Source organism: Motacilla alba, chromosome 5, assembly GCF_015832195.1.
Source record: "Motacilla alba alba isolate MOTALB_02 chromosome 5, Motacilla_alba_V1.0_pri, whole genome shotgun sequence".
In the NCBI taxonomy this organism is placed as follows: domain Eukaryota; kingdom Metazoa; phylum Chordata; class Aves; order Passeriformes; family Motacillidae; genus Motacilla; species Motacilla alba.
In genome coordinates, this window is record NC_052020.1 from 6,384,688 (window position 1) to 6,401,982 (window position 17,295).

The window sequence follows — 17,295 nt, forward strand, 5'->3', positions numbered from 1 at the left end:
AGAATATTGCTCTGTGCACTTGGGTGAAATTTGCGTGCAAAGCTCACATAAGCACCATGCAAAAATCAAACACACAGAGGAAAAAAATCTACCTGCTGTGACACACACACACTCTTGAATTCTGCAATCATCACATGCTTACACATGAGGCAGTTAGAAAGAAAAAGAAAGCTTGGTAAATGTGATGAAAAATAAAAAAAAAAAAACCTGTAGAAAAAGGAAAATGGGAGGGGTGGAAAAGTGAAGAGGTGGATAATTCTGAGAAACAGGCATCCAGCTTGGCTTCAGATACAAAGGGAGCTTTTTAAGCTCCTAACACATGGTTTTCTAGCAAACAGTGCTAGCATGGCCCTGAGTTTTTCCAAACAAGGCATTCAGTCAGGAAAATTATGAAATCAAATAAGTACAAATTGCCTCCAATGCAGTAGGCTCATGTATGTTAATTACAATTAATTTTTAAGTCAGACTAAGTAGAACTATTATTCCAAAAGAAGATGCCTGTCATAGACTCCACTGAATGGACACAGAGCTGTGTTAAGGGTATTGTTTTCAGCTGGAAAAGTAGTGTCAAGAGAAAAAGGAGGAGGAACTTCTTTTAAAAACAGTTTTCTGTCTGGTTTCCAGTCCCAGAATAGTGGAAGTGAATGAGTTGTTTTAGATGGTTTTAGAGGCACAGACATCAAGCACCAGACCTCCCTGTGTCCCACCCACCATGAATCCACTCTGACCTGCACCGAGCACACGCTGCAGGATTGGTCACATGGGGAAGCAGATGGGAGGAGAAAGGAGGGGAAAATAAATTATTTTTATTATTTAATACAATTTGGCCTACAGGCTCGATGTGACTCAGTGCTGAACATCTGGGACTGATCACAGAATCACAAACTGAGAAGTAGTCATCTGGCTCCTAGAAATAAACACATTCAGTCCCTCTGCCACAGTGTTACTTCCTTAATGATAGAATGCAACAGCCATTTTAAGTCCTTTTAATCCTTTCAGACGCAGCATTTTTAACTTTTTAGTACTTTTTAGTATTATTTTTTCACTTCAGACGATGGTAAGCTGCATTTGACCTCGGCCTGGCAGCATTTGGGATTGCCCACAGAACTGATTCACTACTTTGCTCCAAAACCTTCTGGTGCAATGGTAGCCTTACAAGTCCATTTCTTGCTGATTCCATCCCTCATGAGCATCATGGGAGCAGCACAGTACATGATGCAGGATGCAGCCCTGCTGAGCTACATTGACCAGCGTTTTCTGTCTCTGGAGGTATGTGCCTGCTGAATCCTTCTGCAGCAAAAGAGGCTTGGAAATGTGTGGATGTATCACACAGGACAGCCTGTGTGATATAGCAAATCAGGAGGGTAAATTTCCAGCTTTGTCCAATGAATGAGTAAAATGGTTGCTAAAACTTTGACTGTAATGATCCCAACTTACCACATCATTTGTTGCAGGATAAAATTTCATAATGTTGTGTTTTTATTCTGTTATCGTTCGTATTTTTTTAATGACAACATTGAATTTAGCTAAAAATGCAAGTGTTTATACAGAGCTGTCACAGACCATCCTAGGGAGCAGTATAAATGTATTTTCACCTGTAGAAGTGCTGTCAAGTATTTATTAGCAAGGAGACAGGAATTTATCGGGTATTTTTCTCCTGTGTACAGATATCCCTACCTGGAAGGGTAGTTTAAGACACATTCATGCAATCCAGCAGTGTATCTGCATTTCAAACTAACCTTTAATATCTGAGACACTGAAATGCAGTCCTTTCAATTGCTTGAATTCTTTTTAATTACTTATATAAATGTACCAGTTCTTGGGTTTTTGGTTTTTTTTTTTTTTTATCTACAGTAAAAAACTACCAGTACTGCAAAATACCTCTTCAGTATTGGTGTGTTATAATCATATATTGTTTATTTTTAATTATTGACATATCCCTGGCTCCTGGCTTGCATTTTCAGACTTACAGAGAAGCTCTAACTTGCCTGATTTGATGTCCCTTTTTGTACAAAGCCCTCATTAGTTTTATCTTCTCAACACTGAAGGATTAACCTGATATTCTCTTCCCACTGTGTAGATGGAGATTTACACTTACTTTGCCACTCTAGGAGTAACTTCACCTGGCAATTTCTATTCCTTTGGCACCCATTAAAAATGAGGTAACCTCGGGCATTTGGTGCAAGGGGCACAAAAGGAACAGGACAGAGAGTGAGGCAGATACTGATGACAGCGCTTGAAAGCATTTAAAATAAAAGTTATGTAGAAAGCAATTAAGCAACTTCCTGGGGACTTATGATCTTGTATAAATGGGGGAGAGAGGAGGTAGCACAGAAAGCACAGCTCACAAGGCAAACCAAACAAAGATCTGCTCAAATTCCTCATCTTCCCAAAGTGGCAGCTGAACTGCTATTTTCAGGACACCTATGAAGCAGCTGCATTGCAACAGAGAAACATATTCCTTACCTTTGAAAACACTGATAACTTGAATTTATGTGTAAAGAAATAGGTTTTTGGCTTTCTGTGTTTGGGGGTTTTTTTTGGGGTTTTTTTGGGTTTTTTTTGGGTTTTTTTGTGTTTTTTTTTTTTTTTTTTTTTTTTTTTTGTTGTTGTTTTGTTTGTTTTTTTTTTTTTTTTAATACAGCCAATAATTTGAGGGGGGAAAAAAACAAAACAAAAAAAATAAACAGTGCAAAACTTCCTCAACTATAGCATTTTAGTGTTTTCATTTTCACCTTTAAATGGGTGAAAAATAACCACACTAGGTTCTGCCTTGGTCAGAAGAGGTGTATCCATGTGAAATGTTCATGGCTATAGGTTTCCTGCAGAAAACTCCTTGAGACTGCTTCACCAGTGGTCGTACAGGAGGAGTTCCAGAAAGTTTATGGAAAGCAAGTCATCAGAGATCATGGGCCCTTTGTTACCCCTGGCTGCTTCCATCAGAGCACTTTTCTTCTTTAGGCAGCAAAACAAACTATCTGGCTGTCAGTAACCACGTCTGTGGCCGCAGCTCTCTTCACAGAGAGCAGCAGGCACAACTTCTCCAAGGACTTTTCCTGGGGAAGGCAGTGAGAAGCACAGAGAGAAGAAGAGAAAACAATTCTTGTCTCTATTCACTGCTCCTGTTGTTTGGCACATGTGGAATGTGCTATGGAGATTGTTCACCCAAAGTGATTTGCTAATTGGACATCGGTGAAGGTTGTTTTGATTCCTTGGCCAGCTGGGTCAAAGCTGTGTCCTGGCTGTCTCCAGACAGTCACAGGGCTTTCTTTAGTATACTGCAGTGTTGTTTAGTATAGCATCTCTTTAGTGTGTAATTTAGTATAGTATTAGTGCAATATAGTATAGCTTAATAAAGCAATTGTTCAGCCTCCTGAACCATGGAGTCAGAGCACATTATTCACCGTGTTGGGGTCGTCCTGAAACTATACATGTCAAGTCAAAAAATGTGGATTTTTGTCCAAACTTTTGAATTCTGTGCCAGTCTGAGATGTTCTCCTCATACAGCCACCCAGCAAGAGCCCCCTGGGCTGGAACAGGTGGGTGCAGGGCACTGCGAAGGAGGGAACAGCAGGGCTGTGAAAGTAGTCATGAGTGAGGTGGTGATGTACACAGAATACCCATGACTGTCCTTGTGTTCTCTCCCCGTGTTCTGACTGAAGAAGAGGCTGGAGAAGTGCAGCCAAGACGTGCTGGAATACGTGGACGAGTTCCGAGAGTTCTCCCAGGCAGTGCTGTCCCGCCTGGCAAGGCTGGGCACCGACAAGGCTGAGCTTAGGGGGGAAGTGGAGAATTTGCTCAGGAGGGTCGAGCACGCCCAGAGGGACATCGACTATTTTGGATCTGTCATGGATTCCAACGCCTGCGTGGAAGTGCACGAGGACCTGCTGAAACAGCAGCTGCTGGAAGAGGCAGAGGAAAAAAAGAGACTTAAACTCATGCTTAATGCAAGTAAGAACAGTTTGTTTTTCAGAACTTCGGTGTGAACAGTCCCACGTGTGCATGCTGACACAGGGATAAGAGATTTTCATTAACTGAGTGAATACCACAGATTATTGCAAGGGGGTTTGGGCTGTGTAAATATGAGACTTATAAAAGTGTATGCAGAAAAGGTAGGGAGGGAGGGAGGGAGGAAAATACAGTTCAAACATTTACTTTGCAGAAATTCTACTGCATATCAAATTAATTCTTTGGAAGTTACTTTTTATTATAAAATAAGGTAAAATCCTCTGTAAGCTGTGCTGTTGCAAAGTCACAGAAAAATACATTTCTGAGTACTGCAGCTGTACTAAGGAATTAGGAATGGTCTTTGCTTTTTGGACTAGGCAGGGTCAAAACCTCAACTCAAAAGTAAATTCATTAATTAATAAACTACTTAATTTACTTCTACAATTTTTACCTGCTTTCCTGCTGTGTCATCCTTCCTCTCCTTGTCCCCTCATTTAATAAGAGAGCACACTGGCTTGGCTGTCAGCAAAGCTTAGATCTGATTTGAAAATTTGGTGTTATGGTACCTAGCATGAAGAATACATGCACAATCTATAATTTTTTTGAAACAAATGACATTTTTTAATTATCTTTACCTTAAGAAGTTTTGGTATGGATGTGAACTATGTATTATAGACCTATTTAAAGAAGTCTGTTTTCTTTTCATAGCAGTGAGAAATGAAGAGTAAATAATAAGAAATACAAACTGAAATTTTTAAAAAGTGAGTGAAAGAACTTTAGCGTCATCAATTATACAATTCCACTGACTTCAGCAGAATTAGGTTGACCTAATTTTACACATAAATTTACAATTTGTTCCTTAGACTTTTCAAACAAATCAGTATTAAGGCAGATGCTTACAGAAGCAATCGCCTATTCTGCTTCTGAGTTCTCCTCATACTCCACAATTTAGTGCTCTGAATATCAATAGTTCTGTTTTCCATTTAGAGAACTTTTGAACATTGGGCATTTTTTTCAGAGAGGAAAAAAATTGGGGATTTTTTAAACTGACTGTGGTTAAGGCCCTGAGAAAATTGTATCTTTATGAGAGTTTCAGAGGAGAAAAAATTACTTTGCATTGTCATTTGTTGGAAATTATTACTTTTAACTTTATTGTAGCAGCTCATGGTAACTTTGTTTTCAATTTGTTCTCTACCGTCAGTACTAGTCGGATGCTTTTCCCATTGAATTTAATGTCAAAAGTATTCCCTGTGCAGATTTTACAGCACGCAGAAAAAGTAGGAAGATCCTCAACTCTAGAAAATAGCAGCTCTGCTTCTATGTTTTCATGTCTTAACCAGACTCTAGGATTATTTTTGCTGACTCACTTCAAAATTCTAGCAGAAAAGAGGGTTTTTATGTCCAGATTTTTTACTGGGTTTGGGTCGAGCTCACACGGACAATCAGACAAAAATCTGGGTATTTCCCCTGCAGAGGAAGATGCTGCTAAGGCTGTCCAGGGTTTTTGATTCAGCAGCTTGAATTTTTTTTTAATCTGTCTAATCAGTAAATGTTAGATTTGAGAGAGCTGTTGTGACTTGCTCAGGGAAGGCACTTCCAGAGTGAGGACTCCCAGGAAAAAAAATCCACTCTGTAGCAGCAATATACAAAAGCTTTGATTAGAGGGTATCAGTGCACACAAATTACATAAAGATTGCTTTCTACAGGCAACTGGAGTCTTGCCACTGACTTCAATAGGTTCGTATCAGGCCAAACAGGGGGGGCTGGTTTTGCTTTCTCCATTTCATCTGCTGCCAGAACTTCCTGCCTTAGAGCTTTGTTTGTCCTGTTTACTGAAATGGCTGCACTCCACTGAAAGCAATTCTTTCAACTTCAAATGCTGGGCCCTGTAATTTATGGGTGCCTTTGGTAAACAAGCTTGTTAATACGCTTTGCTATAGTTTTTCTCCTGGAAAGGATGCTGCTTGATAAAGATCTCAGAGTCTAAATGCCTGAGTCCTCCCAGGCTTGGTGCTTTCTGGACTTAAACGTCCCTGCAGAGTGCACAGAAAATATGAAGAAGCCAGAGCTGTGACTTGAGGCCAATTTTAACCGTGAGGTAAAGAGCTGGGTGGTTCCAGCAGCCAAGCTCCTGGCACAGGAATTGGCAGCACAGACATCACCCCAGCTCCTTCAAAGGCCACCTCAGTGCATGCACACCCCTGCTTGTGTGATCTATATTCTGTTCTTGCTCCTTTGTGTGCAGGTGATGGGAAGGTGAATGGGAAGATAGCCCAGTTTTTTGGCTTTCAGTTATGCTGATCTCTTTTTATTTCTATTTATACTATAAATGCATAAAAAAGAGGCTATCTGAGGGTAAGACCAGTCCTAAAACAAAAATACTACACATGTTGATAATGGATTTTAATTTGTATGCCTCCAACAAGAAATGAATTTGATTACTTTACTGTGTTGATCTAAACCAGAAGTCAGTTCTCTGAAGTAAAAATTATAGCCCTGTAAAAGGACAGACAAGAATAATCACAAAATCACTAGCTGCGCTCTTGGTCTCCTCTCAGACACAAAATTATCCAAATGTTTTGGATAACACTGGTGTAATAGAACAAAACCCAACACTCTACAGGTAGATGAAGATACCACAGTTTTATTAGCAGGAATATATAAAATTAATATCATAATGCTATTCAAATATATTATTTATTATTATATATTATTGTATAATCATTATATATTATTATATATGATAAAATATTATGGTATATTACATATTATATAGTTATTATATATTACATATATTACATATATTACATATATAATATTACATATATAATATTACATATATAATATATAATATAATATATAATATATAATATATAATATATAATATATAATATATAATATATAATATATATTAATATATATTAATATATAATCATATAATAAATATTTTATATTATCTATTATATATTATATATTCTATATTGTATATTATATTGTTATTTTATATTATCCAAGTATATTCAAATATACTATAATATTATTCAAATATAATATCACATAAAACTGTTTTCAGCCCTACTTACCATAGCCACACTGCTGACACCTTTACTGATATATTGACTCTTTTTTGAGTCAATCCCCTTTACTGACAGATTGATGAATTAAAAGGAAACTAAGTAGTTCAAAGAAAGGAAACTAGAAAATTTACAGACATTCTAATTTTATTTTTCTTCGTCTTTGGTTATTTCCTTGCAGGTTGTGACCACATGCTTGCAGGCATTAGGTCCCTGAAGGTAGTTAAGAAGACTGGAGGAAAGCATGGCTCTTGGATGAAAGATCCCGGCAAAAAGCACGCGAAGATTTATTTATTAAGTGGCTCCGTAAATAATGTGATTTTGGAATTTGCCAATATCATGGCTTTCATGGAAAACAACCAGACTCTGAAGGCTCGCAGAGTGCCCTTGCCACTGCCCTGGGAAGGAACTGGCCACGTCATCTATCAGGGCTTCCTCTTCTACCACAGACACGGCTCCTTGAACGAGATCGTCAAATTCCATCTCCAGAGAAGAAACGTAGCTGACCAGATGCTGCTGCCAGGGGCTGGGAGGATTCCTGCCTACCAGCTCTCTCCACAGACAAAAATAGACCTGGCTCTCGACGAGCAGGGGCTGTGGGCCCTCCATGCAGAGCCAGAGACCGGGGGGAACATTGTCCTCAGCAAAATCAACCCCGTGGCCATGGCTGTGGAGCACAGCTGGGACACACCCTGCAGCAGCCGGGATGCTGAGGCAGCTTTCATGGCCTGCAACACCCTCCACGTGGTCTACAACTCTCCTTCTGGGGGCTCCTCCCGTATCCAGTGTGTTTATGATGTTTTGGGTGCTCTGAATGCTCACACAAACCCAGGACTGCATTTCCCAAAACGCCAGGGGGGCCACTCCACCGTACACTACAATCCTAAAGAAAAGCAGCTCTTTGCTTGGGGTGATGGAGCCCAGATCATTTACAAACTTCACACAGAGCAGAAAGTTTAAAGCCTTTAGCAGCTTTTCAAGCAGACCTAAAAGCCGCCAGTCCCAGGTCAAGACAGCATTTTTATGTGTATTAAAATTGTATTATTCCCAGCTGTTACAACTTTCATCCATTTTACGTAACTTCAGACTTATGTACCCCAGTAATCTTAATGCCCAATAAAGGATATGTGAAGACTGAGTTAATATAAATTACATGCTGACTAAATACCACACATACACAGCCCCTCTCCCCCCACCCCCAAACCCCAAATTAAAGTCTAAGGTTAATTAAAAAAAAACAACCAATTTCTGACATGTTCTCTTCCTATTGAAACTATGTTTTCTGTGTAAATGACAGGGAAATCAAATCAGAAATCCTTCCTGTCCAAAATACAGCCTGACAACCTTCCCTCTTCTGGAGATCACTGTAGAAAGCCTTCTAGTAAGCAATATAAAATCACATGCTTCCAGAGAACTTAGATATGAGTTTTAACAGGAGAGGTTAATTTTTCCACAAAGTGTAGGAATATACAGCCCCACAGACATGGTTGATATTTAACATAGAACTCTCATACATCACATCAAGGCTCCTCCTATTCATTGAACTTCTAGAGTATTCCCATGAAAATTCCACACTCCTTACCTGTATTGTTGTACAGACCACTGTGGATCCTGCCAGTACATTAGCTGCAGCCAAATATTCACTTTTTTCAGCTTCAAGTCACCACTTCTCACTATTTTTGAGCACATTGCTGTTTGTGTCTCAGAAGGAATGTTCCTAGGTGAACTCTTCTGTATCACACACTACTTTTAAAGGTTTTACATGTCACTCTTTGGTGTTATTCTCATTAGGTCTCTTTCAGCATCTACTTGTGAGGCATTTCCCCAATGTTTCAAGTCACTCCCACTGATTATAGCAGAATCTTTCTCATTCTATCCTCCACCTCCAGGAAAAGGTGGCTCAGATGAGCCCAGCAGTACAGGTGAGGCCGTGGCACTCCTCAGTCCTGGGTTTGTGAGTCACAGATAGACTCCAGGTATACTTGTTTCAAAAATAATGTTTAAAATGTTAAACAATATTTAAAGAAAAAGCTTTTAATGCAAAATGCAGGTATAGACTGTATTTTTTATTTATTTATTTTAATGGCAGCTGCATGTCTAATAGCAAACAAACAAACAAACATGCCAAAAAAAATCCCTTCTGAAAAACCACAAATAATGGTACTTGAAAAGCAATCCACAGCTGTTGCTACAGAAAACCCATTTTGTTCATTATGCTGAGAGTGCTGTTGTTCTGTTCAAAAATAGCTTCCAGAGAACCGCCAGACATCAGGGAATGATTTTGAAAAGGAGTCCCAGGGTACAATTAGGAGTACGTAGACTGCTGGGCTGCACCAGTGACACTCTGCCTTCAGCAAGAGGAGCTGTATCATTCTGAGCAGGGTTAGTGACTGGAGCACTGATCGTGTGTCACAGCAAACATGGTGTGCGCAGCCACAGACACCCCCAGGCTGCCAGGGAGGTGGGCTGGAACTGCTTTCCTGGCTTAAAGGCAGTATTTGGCCTTTTATTCCTCCTCTGTAAAATTACAAACATGTAAATGCAAAATGGTATCAGCTGCCTCTGTGAGATCTTTTACTGGAAAGGATGTATAACTTCCTTTATTTAAGAAATAAAGTCTCTGGGTGCAATTATGGATTGAGTCTGCTTTTTAGAAAAGGGGTTCTTGGGACGTGCTTTGTGCCACACTTACTCAGCAGAGGAAGCCCATGTCATTATTCTACAGAAAGATTTCAATGTGCAATCCTCAGAAGTTCAGGGAGGGTGCTCTCTGAGCCTTGCTGCCCTGGAAATCCAAGCTTCATGATGAATTAAAGCCCAAGAGGGGGTGAAGCACCCAGACATCCCATCAGCAGCAGAGGGAGGCACAGCCAGCCTGCACAAGAACTGCCAGCACTCTGTAAAACAACTGCTCATTGTCAAACCCTTCCTGGACCCTGCTTTTCCATGCCCTGGCTCTGTGCCATGAGTGTGAGGCATCCATGTCCTCTGCATGGAGCACCAAGGACAGGGCAGGACAGGAGCTGGCATCCTTGGGGCCTCTGTGCCAGCACCACACAAGGAGTCTGTGGAAGGCACTGAGGAAAGTCCTTCAGCCCTGTAGGTGGAGGTGGGGGAGCAGTTTTCAGTCTGAGGTTCACTCTTGCTCTGTTTCATAGTTTTAAGATGAACTTTAGAGCTATTTTTCTTTTTCTCCATCTCCATGGACATTTTAGTATCCCATTCCTGTGCTCATCCAGGAGTTTCACTGCCTGCATTTCACCTCGGCTGTGACAAAGACAAAAACCAGTATTGCTCACACTCTTCCTGGAGCACAACACAGACCAGGCCACTGGTCCTGCAGCAGGGAATAAGCTGGAAAACAGGTTGAGGGTTGGGGTAGCACATGAATTTTGTGGGCTGTGGTGGCAGCAGCATCTCGGGGCTTACAGCACTGGTGACAGGTGAGGGAGTCACATCTGTGAATACGGTCTGCTCTGCTGATCAGTGAACATTCTTGTAAGAAAAAAGTGGCAGGCATTCTCCTCCAGCTTCATGGTTATCTCTGAAATATATTTTTCATTAATTTTCATAACTGATAGCACACAAGAAGATATCTTTGAGAAAGTCAGAGGAGACATTTGGTTAACTCCCGGACGACAAAGGGCAAAAAATAACAAAAAAAAAAAAAAAGGGCAGTCTGTTCAGAAAGAGAAAGGAAAGAATGACATATATCTGGACTGTATAATCTGCTCCAAGACAGCAGTCTCCAAAAGGCAAGGACAAAGGAGTGTCAGGAGGCAGGAGACAGCCATGACAAGACTGCATGAAAGAGGGCATTGACTTCCAGTTCAGGTAGATGATATGATTGTTACCATGGAAATGGAATTGGTACAAGGGGACCAACACAGAGGAGTCTTCATCAGGAACAAAAAACACAAATGAGTTTATGACCTCCACCTTCACCATCTAGATAACATCCATTACTGTCCTTGTTATTCAAGTCCTTTTATGCTACACTTTCTCCATGTGCTCATTTTGCCTGAACCGCTGTGCTCAGTCCATGTGCACCACTGGCTTATTGCTTTTTCATGTCCAGACTCTCCTCTAGAGGGCAATTCAATGCCCTCTGCTCTGACAGCAGGATCATCATCCTCCCAACAAAAGCAGCATTCCTCAGTGCTTTGGTTGTGCTGGAGGTCCCTCACCCCTTCAGTGACACTGCTGTCACCTCATCCTTTTCCAGCAGCAGGTTGTGACTGCCCCTTCCCACGGTGAGAGCAGGATTCACTGCACAGATGCTCCTCACTTCCCTGCCTTCCATTCCTTCTGCCATCTCCTCCCCAGAAAGGTGGCTCAGGTCAGAATAATCTGCAATGATCATGTCCTGTTTGTACTTGGAGCAGTCAGAATTATCACAGACAGAAAGGTTTTCAACTCTCTTGCTTTATTGACAGCCATGTGATGAATTTAAGCTTTCTGACAACTGTGTACTTTCTTTTTTGGATTTTGTGGATACTAAGGATCTGTGACAGCTAAAAGCAACTTACCAGTACAGCAGAGTGTGCTTCTAGGAGCATGCCAGTTTAACTGGGTTTATTTTTACAGTGCCCATCAGAGATAAGCTTGTTTGTCAGAAAATAATCCTCCTGTCTCTTTTTCTTCTTGATTCCCACCTGCCTGGATCTGGAGGATGAGAGCCCCTTTTAGCATTCACTCAAGCAGGCACCATTTCAGAAAAACACACACTACATGTTTGTTACAGGTGGTTTTATCACTAAAAAATTCAACTGTTGTCACCCTGCTCTGTCACAGTGCATGTTTTTACCCCTGTGCTGTTTCCCACTGAGTTGCATGGAAGCTCAGCAAATACTAAGCTACTAATTCTCCTAATACTGAAGAAATAGCTCCTCCTGAAGGCAGAAATCAGGACCTGTGGCTTTTTGAGTTGTTTGAACTTTCGCTGGGTTTCTGTTGCATATAAGAAAATAACATTTTATTACACTTCCACCAGATTGAGCCCTGAGCCAGAAAAAGCAATGTACAGAATCCCAGAATGAATAAAGTTGGGACAGCTCTCTGAGATCATTGAGTCCAGTCTTTGACCAGGTACCACGACACCTCCAAGGATGGTGATTCTACCACTTCCCTGGGCAGCCCCTTCCAATGTCTGACCATCTTTCTGCTGGTGACATCTGGATATTGCTCTGTCTTCTTTCCTGATGTTCATACTGGCATGGGTCTCATTTACCTCAGAGTTTAGTATTGCAAAATATATCAAAAGCCCTTGTTATTTTAAATCCCTTTTTAAAATAACTTTGAACAAGTAAAACCTTTATGTGGAAAAGGTTAGTAAAAGAACCTTCTTAACTGCTCCCTGTGCCAGTGTCATATTTATTGCAGATAACCATCTGTTTTTCCTTCTTATTTAAGGCTGACTTCTCATGGGACTGACCCCATCTAGTGAGTCAGTCCCTACTCCATGATAACAGGACTGGGGCTTTTCTTTTGGCTTTTTGAACTGTTCCTTAAGAGTAGGAGAACAAGGGGGAAAAGATCTGCGGAAAATGTTTTATTTTATAAACCTTTCGAAGTACATCAAAAAGTAAATACTTCTGAGGTGGCTAATTTTTGAGAGTTCCTAGACTCTGACCTGGTTTTCTATTTCCCAGTACTATCTTCACCCAATTAATCTGAAAACTGATGCTGCAAGATATGGAATTTTTGGGAGCAGCTGTAGAGATACCCACTGGGACTATATCTGCACGGAAAGGAAAATCCATCTATGTTAAACAACCCCCACAGTATGGGTAGGTAATTCCGATCTTGGGTAGGGAAAAACACAGTTGGTTTCTCCTGTAACACTCGTTTGGATTCAAAGCAAAACCACAGGCACACAAAGTGGTGCTGCCATTTCTGACTTGACCAGATCAGGAGGCATTTTAGGGTGCAATTTTTCCCAAACTGTGAGCTCGAAGACTTGATACACTGAGGGGTATTCCCCTCACTCCCTGTCATGAAGGGGGCAGTGACATCTCTGATGAGCACAGACCTAACAGAGCCTCCATTTTTTGCTGCCTTGGGTCCCTGCAGTCAAATCATCAAGTCCAGTTCTTGGTGAGGACTCAATTTTTGGCCCACTCATTTTTACCAAAATTAATCTGAAAAATGGGCAGAAAAATCATGGGAGATAATGCAGTGAGGGCATGAGTGAAGAGCTACACATAGGCAGGAATGATTTTGACAATGCCAAAAGAACCCCAAGCTTCAAAAGCAGATACTGTAATATTGTAATATTGTAATATTGTAATATTTTTGTAATATTTATTGTAATGTTTATTGTAATCTTGTAAAGCAGAGGAGAAGAACTAGTTCCCCACCTCACCAATGGACAGAAATAAGGCAAACTGCAGTCAGGTTAGGCATTAGACTATAGTCTCAAAAATTTCCAGTGACAGAGGACTAACAATTTCCACTGCCAGGAACAGCCTTAGCTTGAGCAACCTTGCATTTTGGCAGGGGACTGATCCCACAGCAGTTACCTGCAGAGAGGAGGAGCAGTCTCTGGGGCACTGTCTGAGCCATCCTGGAATGTTATCTGAATAAATAAACTTATCATTAAATGTATTTTCTCAGTAGGAGTCCGTGCCCCTCCTGGAAACTCAGAGCTCCAAAACTGAAAAAAAATATTACTTGACTAGACCAATCTTTCTGTATTTTTACATGGGACATTAAGTGTGATCTGATGTTGCACTCATTTGCCTTTGAAATATGATTGGCATAAAATCATTGAAAAATGGAACATTTTATAACTCTGGGTCCCCTTGTCCTATATTTGTGATACATTAGGTTAGAAATAATATTTTCATTAGGATGTCCAAGTAAAAATCCCTTTAATAGAGGATTATTACACTACATTGTTCTGTGACCTCAAAGTTAGTCATACTTTTCTTATTCTTAATTAAAAAGGAAAAGGAAAGAATCCAACATGTGAACACTAATTGCTAATGCAATGAGTTAGATCACATCGAAATAAAGATGGATTTTGGCCCCGAAATCCCCCCAAATATACGGAAAAACCCAAGGCAGAGCAGCTCCATGCTCCATGAATCTGACGGATATCCAGAAGAACCGAGGAGGAGGAGGAAGAGAAGGGGAAAAAATTGCAGAATTGGGAGAAAAATGTGGGGGGAAAAAATCCAATGAGCTGGAAAAAAAATGGGGAAATAAAGGGGGGAAAGAGGGAGACGTGGGGGAAAGAGAAGGGAAAAGGGGACAAAAAAGGGAAAAAAGATTAAAAAGAGGGGAGAAAGAGGGGGGAAAGAGGGAAGAAAGAAAAAAGGGAGGAAAAGAGGGGAAAAAAAGAGCGGAAATGCAGCATAGGTACGAAATAATAGGAATAAAGCAGAATTTGAGTTTGAGACATGCCAAGAACTGGGAATTTCCACCTCATCATTGCATCCCTCCGGAATTCCGCAGACGGTAAAGGGGAAGCGTGGAAGCATAGAAAACAAAAATTCTCCCTCCCCTTGGGAATGTCCATCACAGCTCTCCGGCCATGTTGATAATGTGGAAGAGCATGACATTGTAGATGACCTGGTGGCCGTTGTTCCAGGTGTAGAGCACCCTCTCCCATGGGTTGTAGTCCAGCATGGAATTGTGGGAATACTGATTATGGAAGGGGATATCCGTGTACTCATAGCTGGAAGTGTTCGTGTGGTAAGCGAAATAAATCTTGGCACCGGCCAGGTGGGAGTTGGTGACGTAGAGAATCCCGCAGATCATGAAGGATGTCGAACAGGATATTCGGTAGTCTAGGAATCATGAGGCAAATGAGAGAAATTTCGGACAGACCCTTACAAGGACCCAGGAGGGAGGAGGAAAGCCCAGCTCCAATGTGCCCCACAGGAGAACACAAAATAGTAAACTTGGCTGGTGCCCATGCAGAAACAGGTTTGGAGGCCTTCAGGGGTTTGGGGCAAGTTCTGGAAAAAGAAGCAACACTGTATGGCCAAAGGAAAAGTTCAAGGCAGGGTCACCTTTAATATCACAGCACTCAGTGAAGACGATGGATCTGAATGATCCTCCAGGACCAGAAAATGACTCTGAGTAGGAGGAGGACACATGGAAACAAGTTCTAGGAAAGTGATGTTTATGTATTAGATAAGAAACACACTTTAATGGCTGTGTGTGCTTATGATGGATAAAACCCCTGTTGTAAAGTCTTGCCACACACAGAACATGGGGAGATCTTCTGTGTGGGCTGTGGAGGTAAAGAACTCCTGCTTCCTAATTCTTCCTATCGTGTTAGAAAGTTTATTTCAGCCCCTTGTGGTATCATTGCCAGCCCCATATGTACCCTAATTGCCATGCCATGCCATGCCATCCCATCCCATTCCATGCCATCCAATCCCATCACAACCCATGGCCTCTCCCCGGGCTGAAGCTCAACCCGTCAGGCTCTGCTGGTCTCCAGTAGGGACATTTGGGATCAGCAGCATCTAGATCCTTCCTGGCGCCTCCTGGTCCCTCCGACACGGCCAGACCCCCTGGGGACACCTTCCCACCCTGCTCCAGCCGGGAGCAGGGACATCGCTGCTGTGACACTCTCGGAGCAGCCAGGGGGGAATGCTGAGCCCCTGGGCCATTGTGTCCGTGCCGGCTGTGCCGGTGCCAGCCCAGCTCTGGGCACTGGGGATCAGGGCTGCTCCAGGGAGCACAAGCCATGGGGGTGTCCCCTCCCTCCAGCCACATTCCCAGCTGGCAGCAGCAGCCAGAGGAAGCCGGGAAGTGCTGGCAGAGGGGGCAAAGGCAGCTCATGGTTCACGGTGCTGTTTATTGATATCAGACCTCAGTGGGATGCAGGAACCAGGTGAAAAGGGGAAGTTTGGGATCACAGCCATGGTTGGGAGGATCCATTTGGAGGAACAGTGCTCTAGGACCCATGAGAGAGCATCAAAGCCATGCTCCAATGTGCTTCCTGCAGAGCACTCCCCCACATGGCCCTTGTCAGTGCCCCTGCTCCCTTCTCCTGCAGGAATAAAGGTGGCAGGGTGATCCTGAGTCACTGTCCCATGGTCCTGCATGGGGGCAGGGGAAGGGTTCAACAGGCTCAGACCCCCGTGTCCCTGGTGGCATCATTACTGGGGGCACTGCTTTCTTCTGGCTCCTCAAAGACCTTCTGGAGGTGCTCCCTGAGGGACTCCATGGAGCAGTTCCTCCAGCACTTTGTTACTGAGATGTAGATGAAGGGGTTGATGCTGCTGTGCATGCAGGCGAACAGGAGAACAACCTGGTGGGACACAGTGGTGTAGCCAAGCTGCTGCAGGAAATTCCAGAGACTGAGGGGGAGAGTGAAGAGCACAGCGAGGAAGACAGTGATATCAAGCTTCTTGGATTGCTGCAGCTGGGAGCGACCCTTGAAATGAATGAAGAGGATTGTGCTGGAAATGACCACGGATGGAGCAAAGATGAGGAAGCTGAGGATGTACAGGCAGATGAGAGCCCACTGGCAGTGCTTGTGTCCCTGTGACTCGCAGAGGGACGTCACCGCAGAAATGGCAGCGATGACAGTGATGGAAAGGGCCCAGAGCCCGGCACTCACCACCACCCATGAGAGGCCCTGGGGAAAGTGGCAGAAGAGCCCACGAAAGGAGAGGCTGGTCCTGCACCTCTCGATGCTGATGGCTGTCAGCTGAAATAGCCCAACGCTGTAGAACATCACAAAGAGGAGGAAAAGGAAGCCTGTGTATGCTGGGGACATGATGGAGGAGCAGGAGAAATCCTCCAGCAGGAAGAGCAGAGGGGAGGGGACCATGAAGATGAGGAAGAGGAAGTTGATGATAGCCAGGTCAAGGATGTAGGCAGTGATGGGTTTCATGTTTTCCCTGTGAATGCAGAACCCGAGGATCCAGAAGACAGCCCCGTTCCCAGCCAGCCCACAGAGGCAGATGAGCAGTGTCACACTGTGGATGGCCACATCGGGGACATGAATCTCACACAGATCATCTCCTTCAGTGGATGAGTTGGCAGGGGGAGACACGGTGGTCACCTCCATGGATAGATGCTGGGCAGGCAGTGGGATGTGGCCCTGGCTGTGGTCAGAGTGGATGGGGAGTCAGTGCTCGGAGAACCCAGGGATGGACCATGCGGCTCCTCAGCAGCTCCCTGCCGTGGGAAGGATTCAGTGGGGAGGAGTGAGATGTGCAGGGGAGGAGGGTGGTGGAAATCGTGGGGTGGGAGAGGGAGGTGGGAGAGTTGGGCTGTTCGATGGAGGATGCAGAAGGTATGGACA

The 17,295-nt window shown here is 42.9% G+C and overlaps 2 protein-coding genes across 2 annotated transcripts; one reads left to right on the forward strand and one right to left on the reverse strand.

Moving 5' to 3' along the window:
- The first annotated feature begins 837 nt into the window (after positions 1-837).
- OLFML1 (olfactomedin like 1) lies at positions 838-8,165 on the forward strand. Its single transcript, XM_038138443.1, has 3 exons — positions 838-1,269; positions 3,663-3,951; positions 7,204-8,165. Exons 1-3 carry the CDS (start codon positions 1,144-1,146, stop codon positions 7,980-7,982), a joined length of 1,194 nt encoding a protein of 397 aa, XP_037994371.1. The 5' UTR covers positions 838-1,143; the 3' UTR covers positions 7,983-8,165.
- Positions 8,166-16,103: 7,938 nt separating this feature from the next.
- On the reverse strand, positions 16,104-17,058 carry LOC119702147 (mas-related G-protein coupled receptor member H-like). Its single transcript, XM_038139680.1, has one exon. It carries the CDS (start codon positions 17,056-17,058, stop codon positions 16,114-16,116), a length of 945 nt encoding a protein of 314 aa, XP_037995608.1. The 3' UTR covers positions 16,104-16,113.
- Between the last annotated feature and the right edge of the window lie 237 nt (positions 17,059-17,295).

Coding starts and splice junctions, on each gene's coding strand:
- OLFML1 (XM_038138443.1), top strand. CDS start 1,144: ATGGTAGCCTTACAAGTCCATTTCTTGCTGATTCCATCCCTCATGAGC. Junction 1,270..3,662: donor AGCGTTTTCTGTCTCTGGAG/GTATGTGCCTGC, acceptor TTCTGACTGAAG/AAGAGGCTGGAGAAGTGCAG. Junction 3,952..7,203: donor TAAACTCATGCTTAATGCAA/GTAAGAACAGTT, acceptor ATTTCCTTGCAG/GTTGTGACCACATGCTTGCA.
- LOC119702147 (XM_038139680.1), bottom strand. CDS start 17,058: ATGGAGGTGACCACCGTGTCTCCCCCTGCCAACTCATCCACTGAAGGA.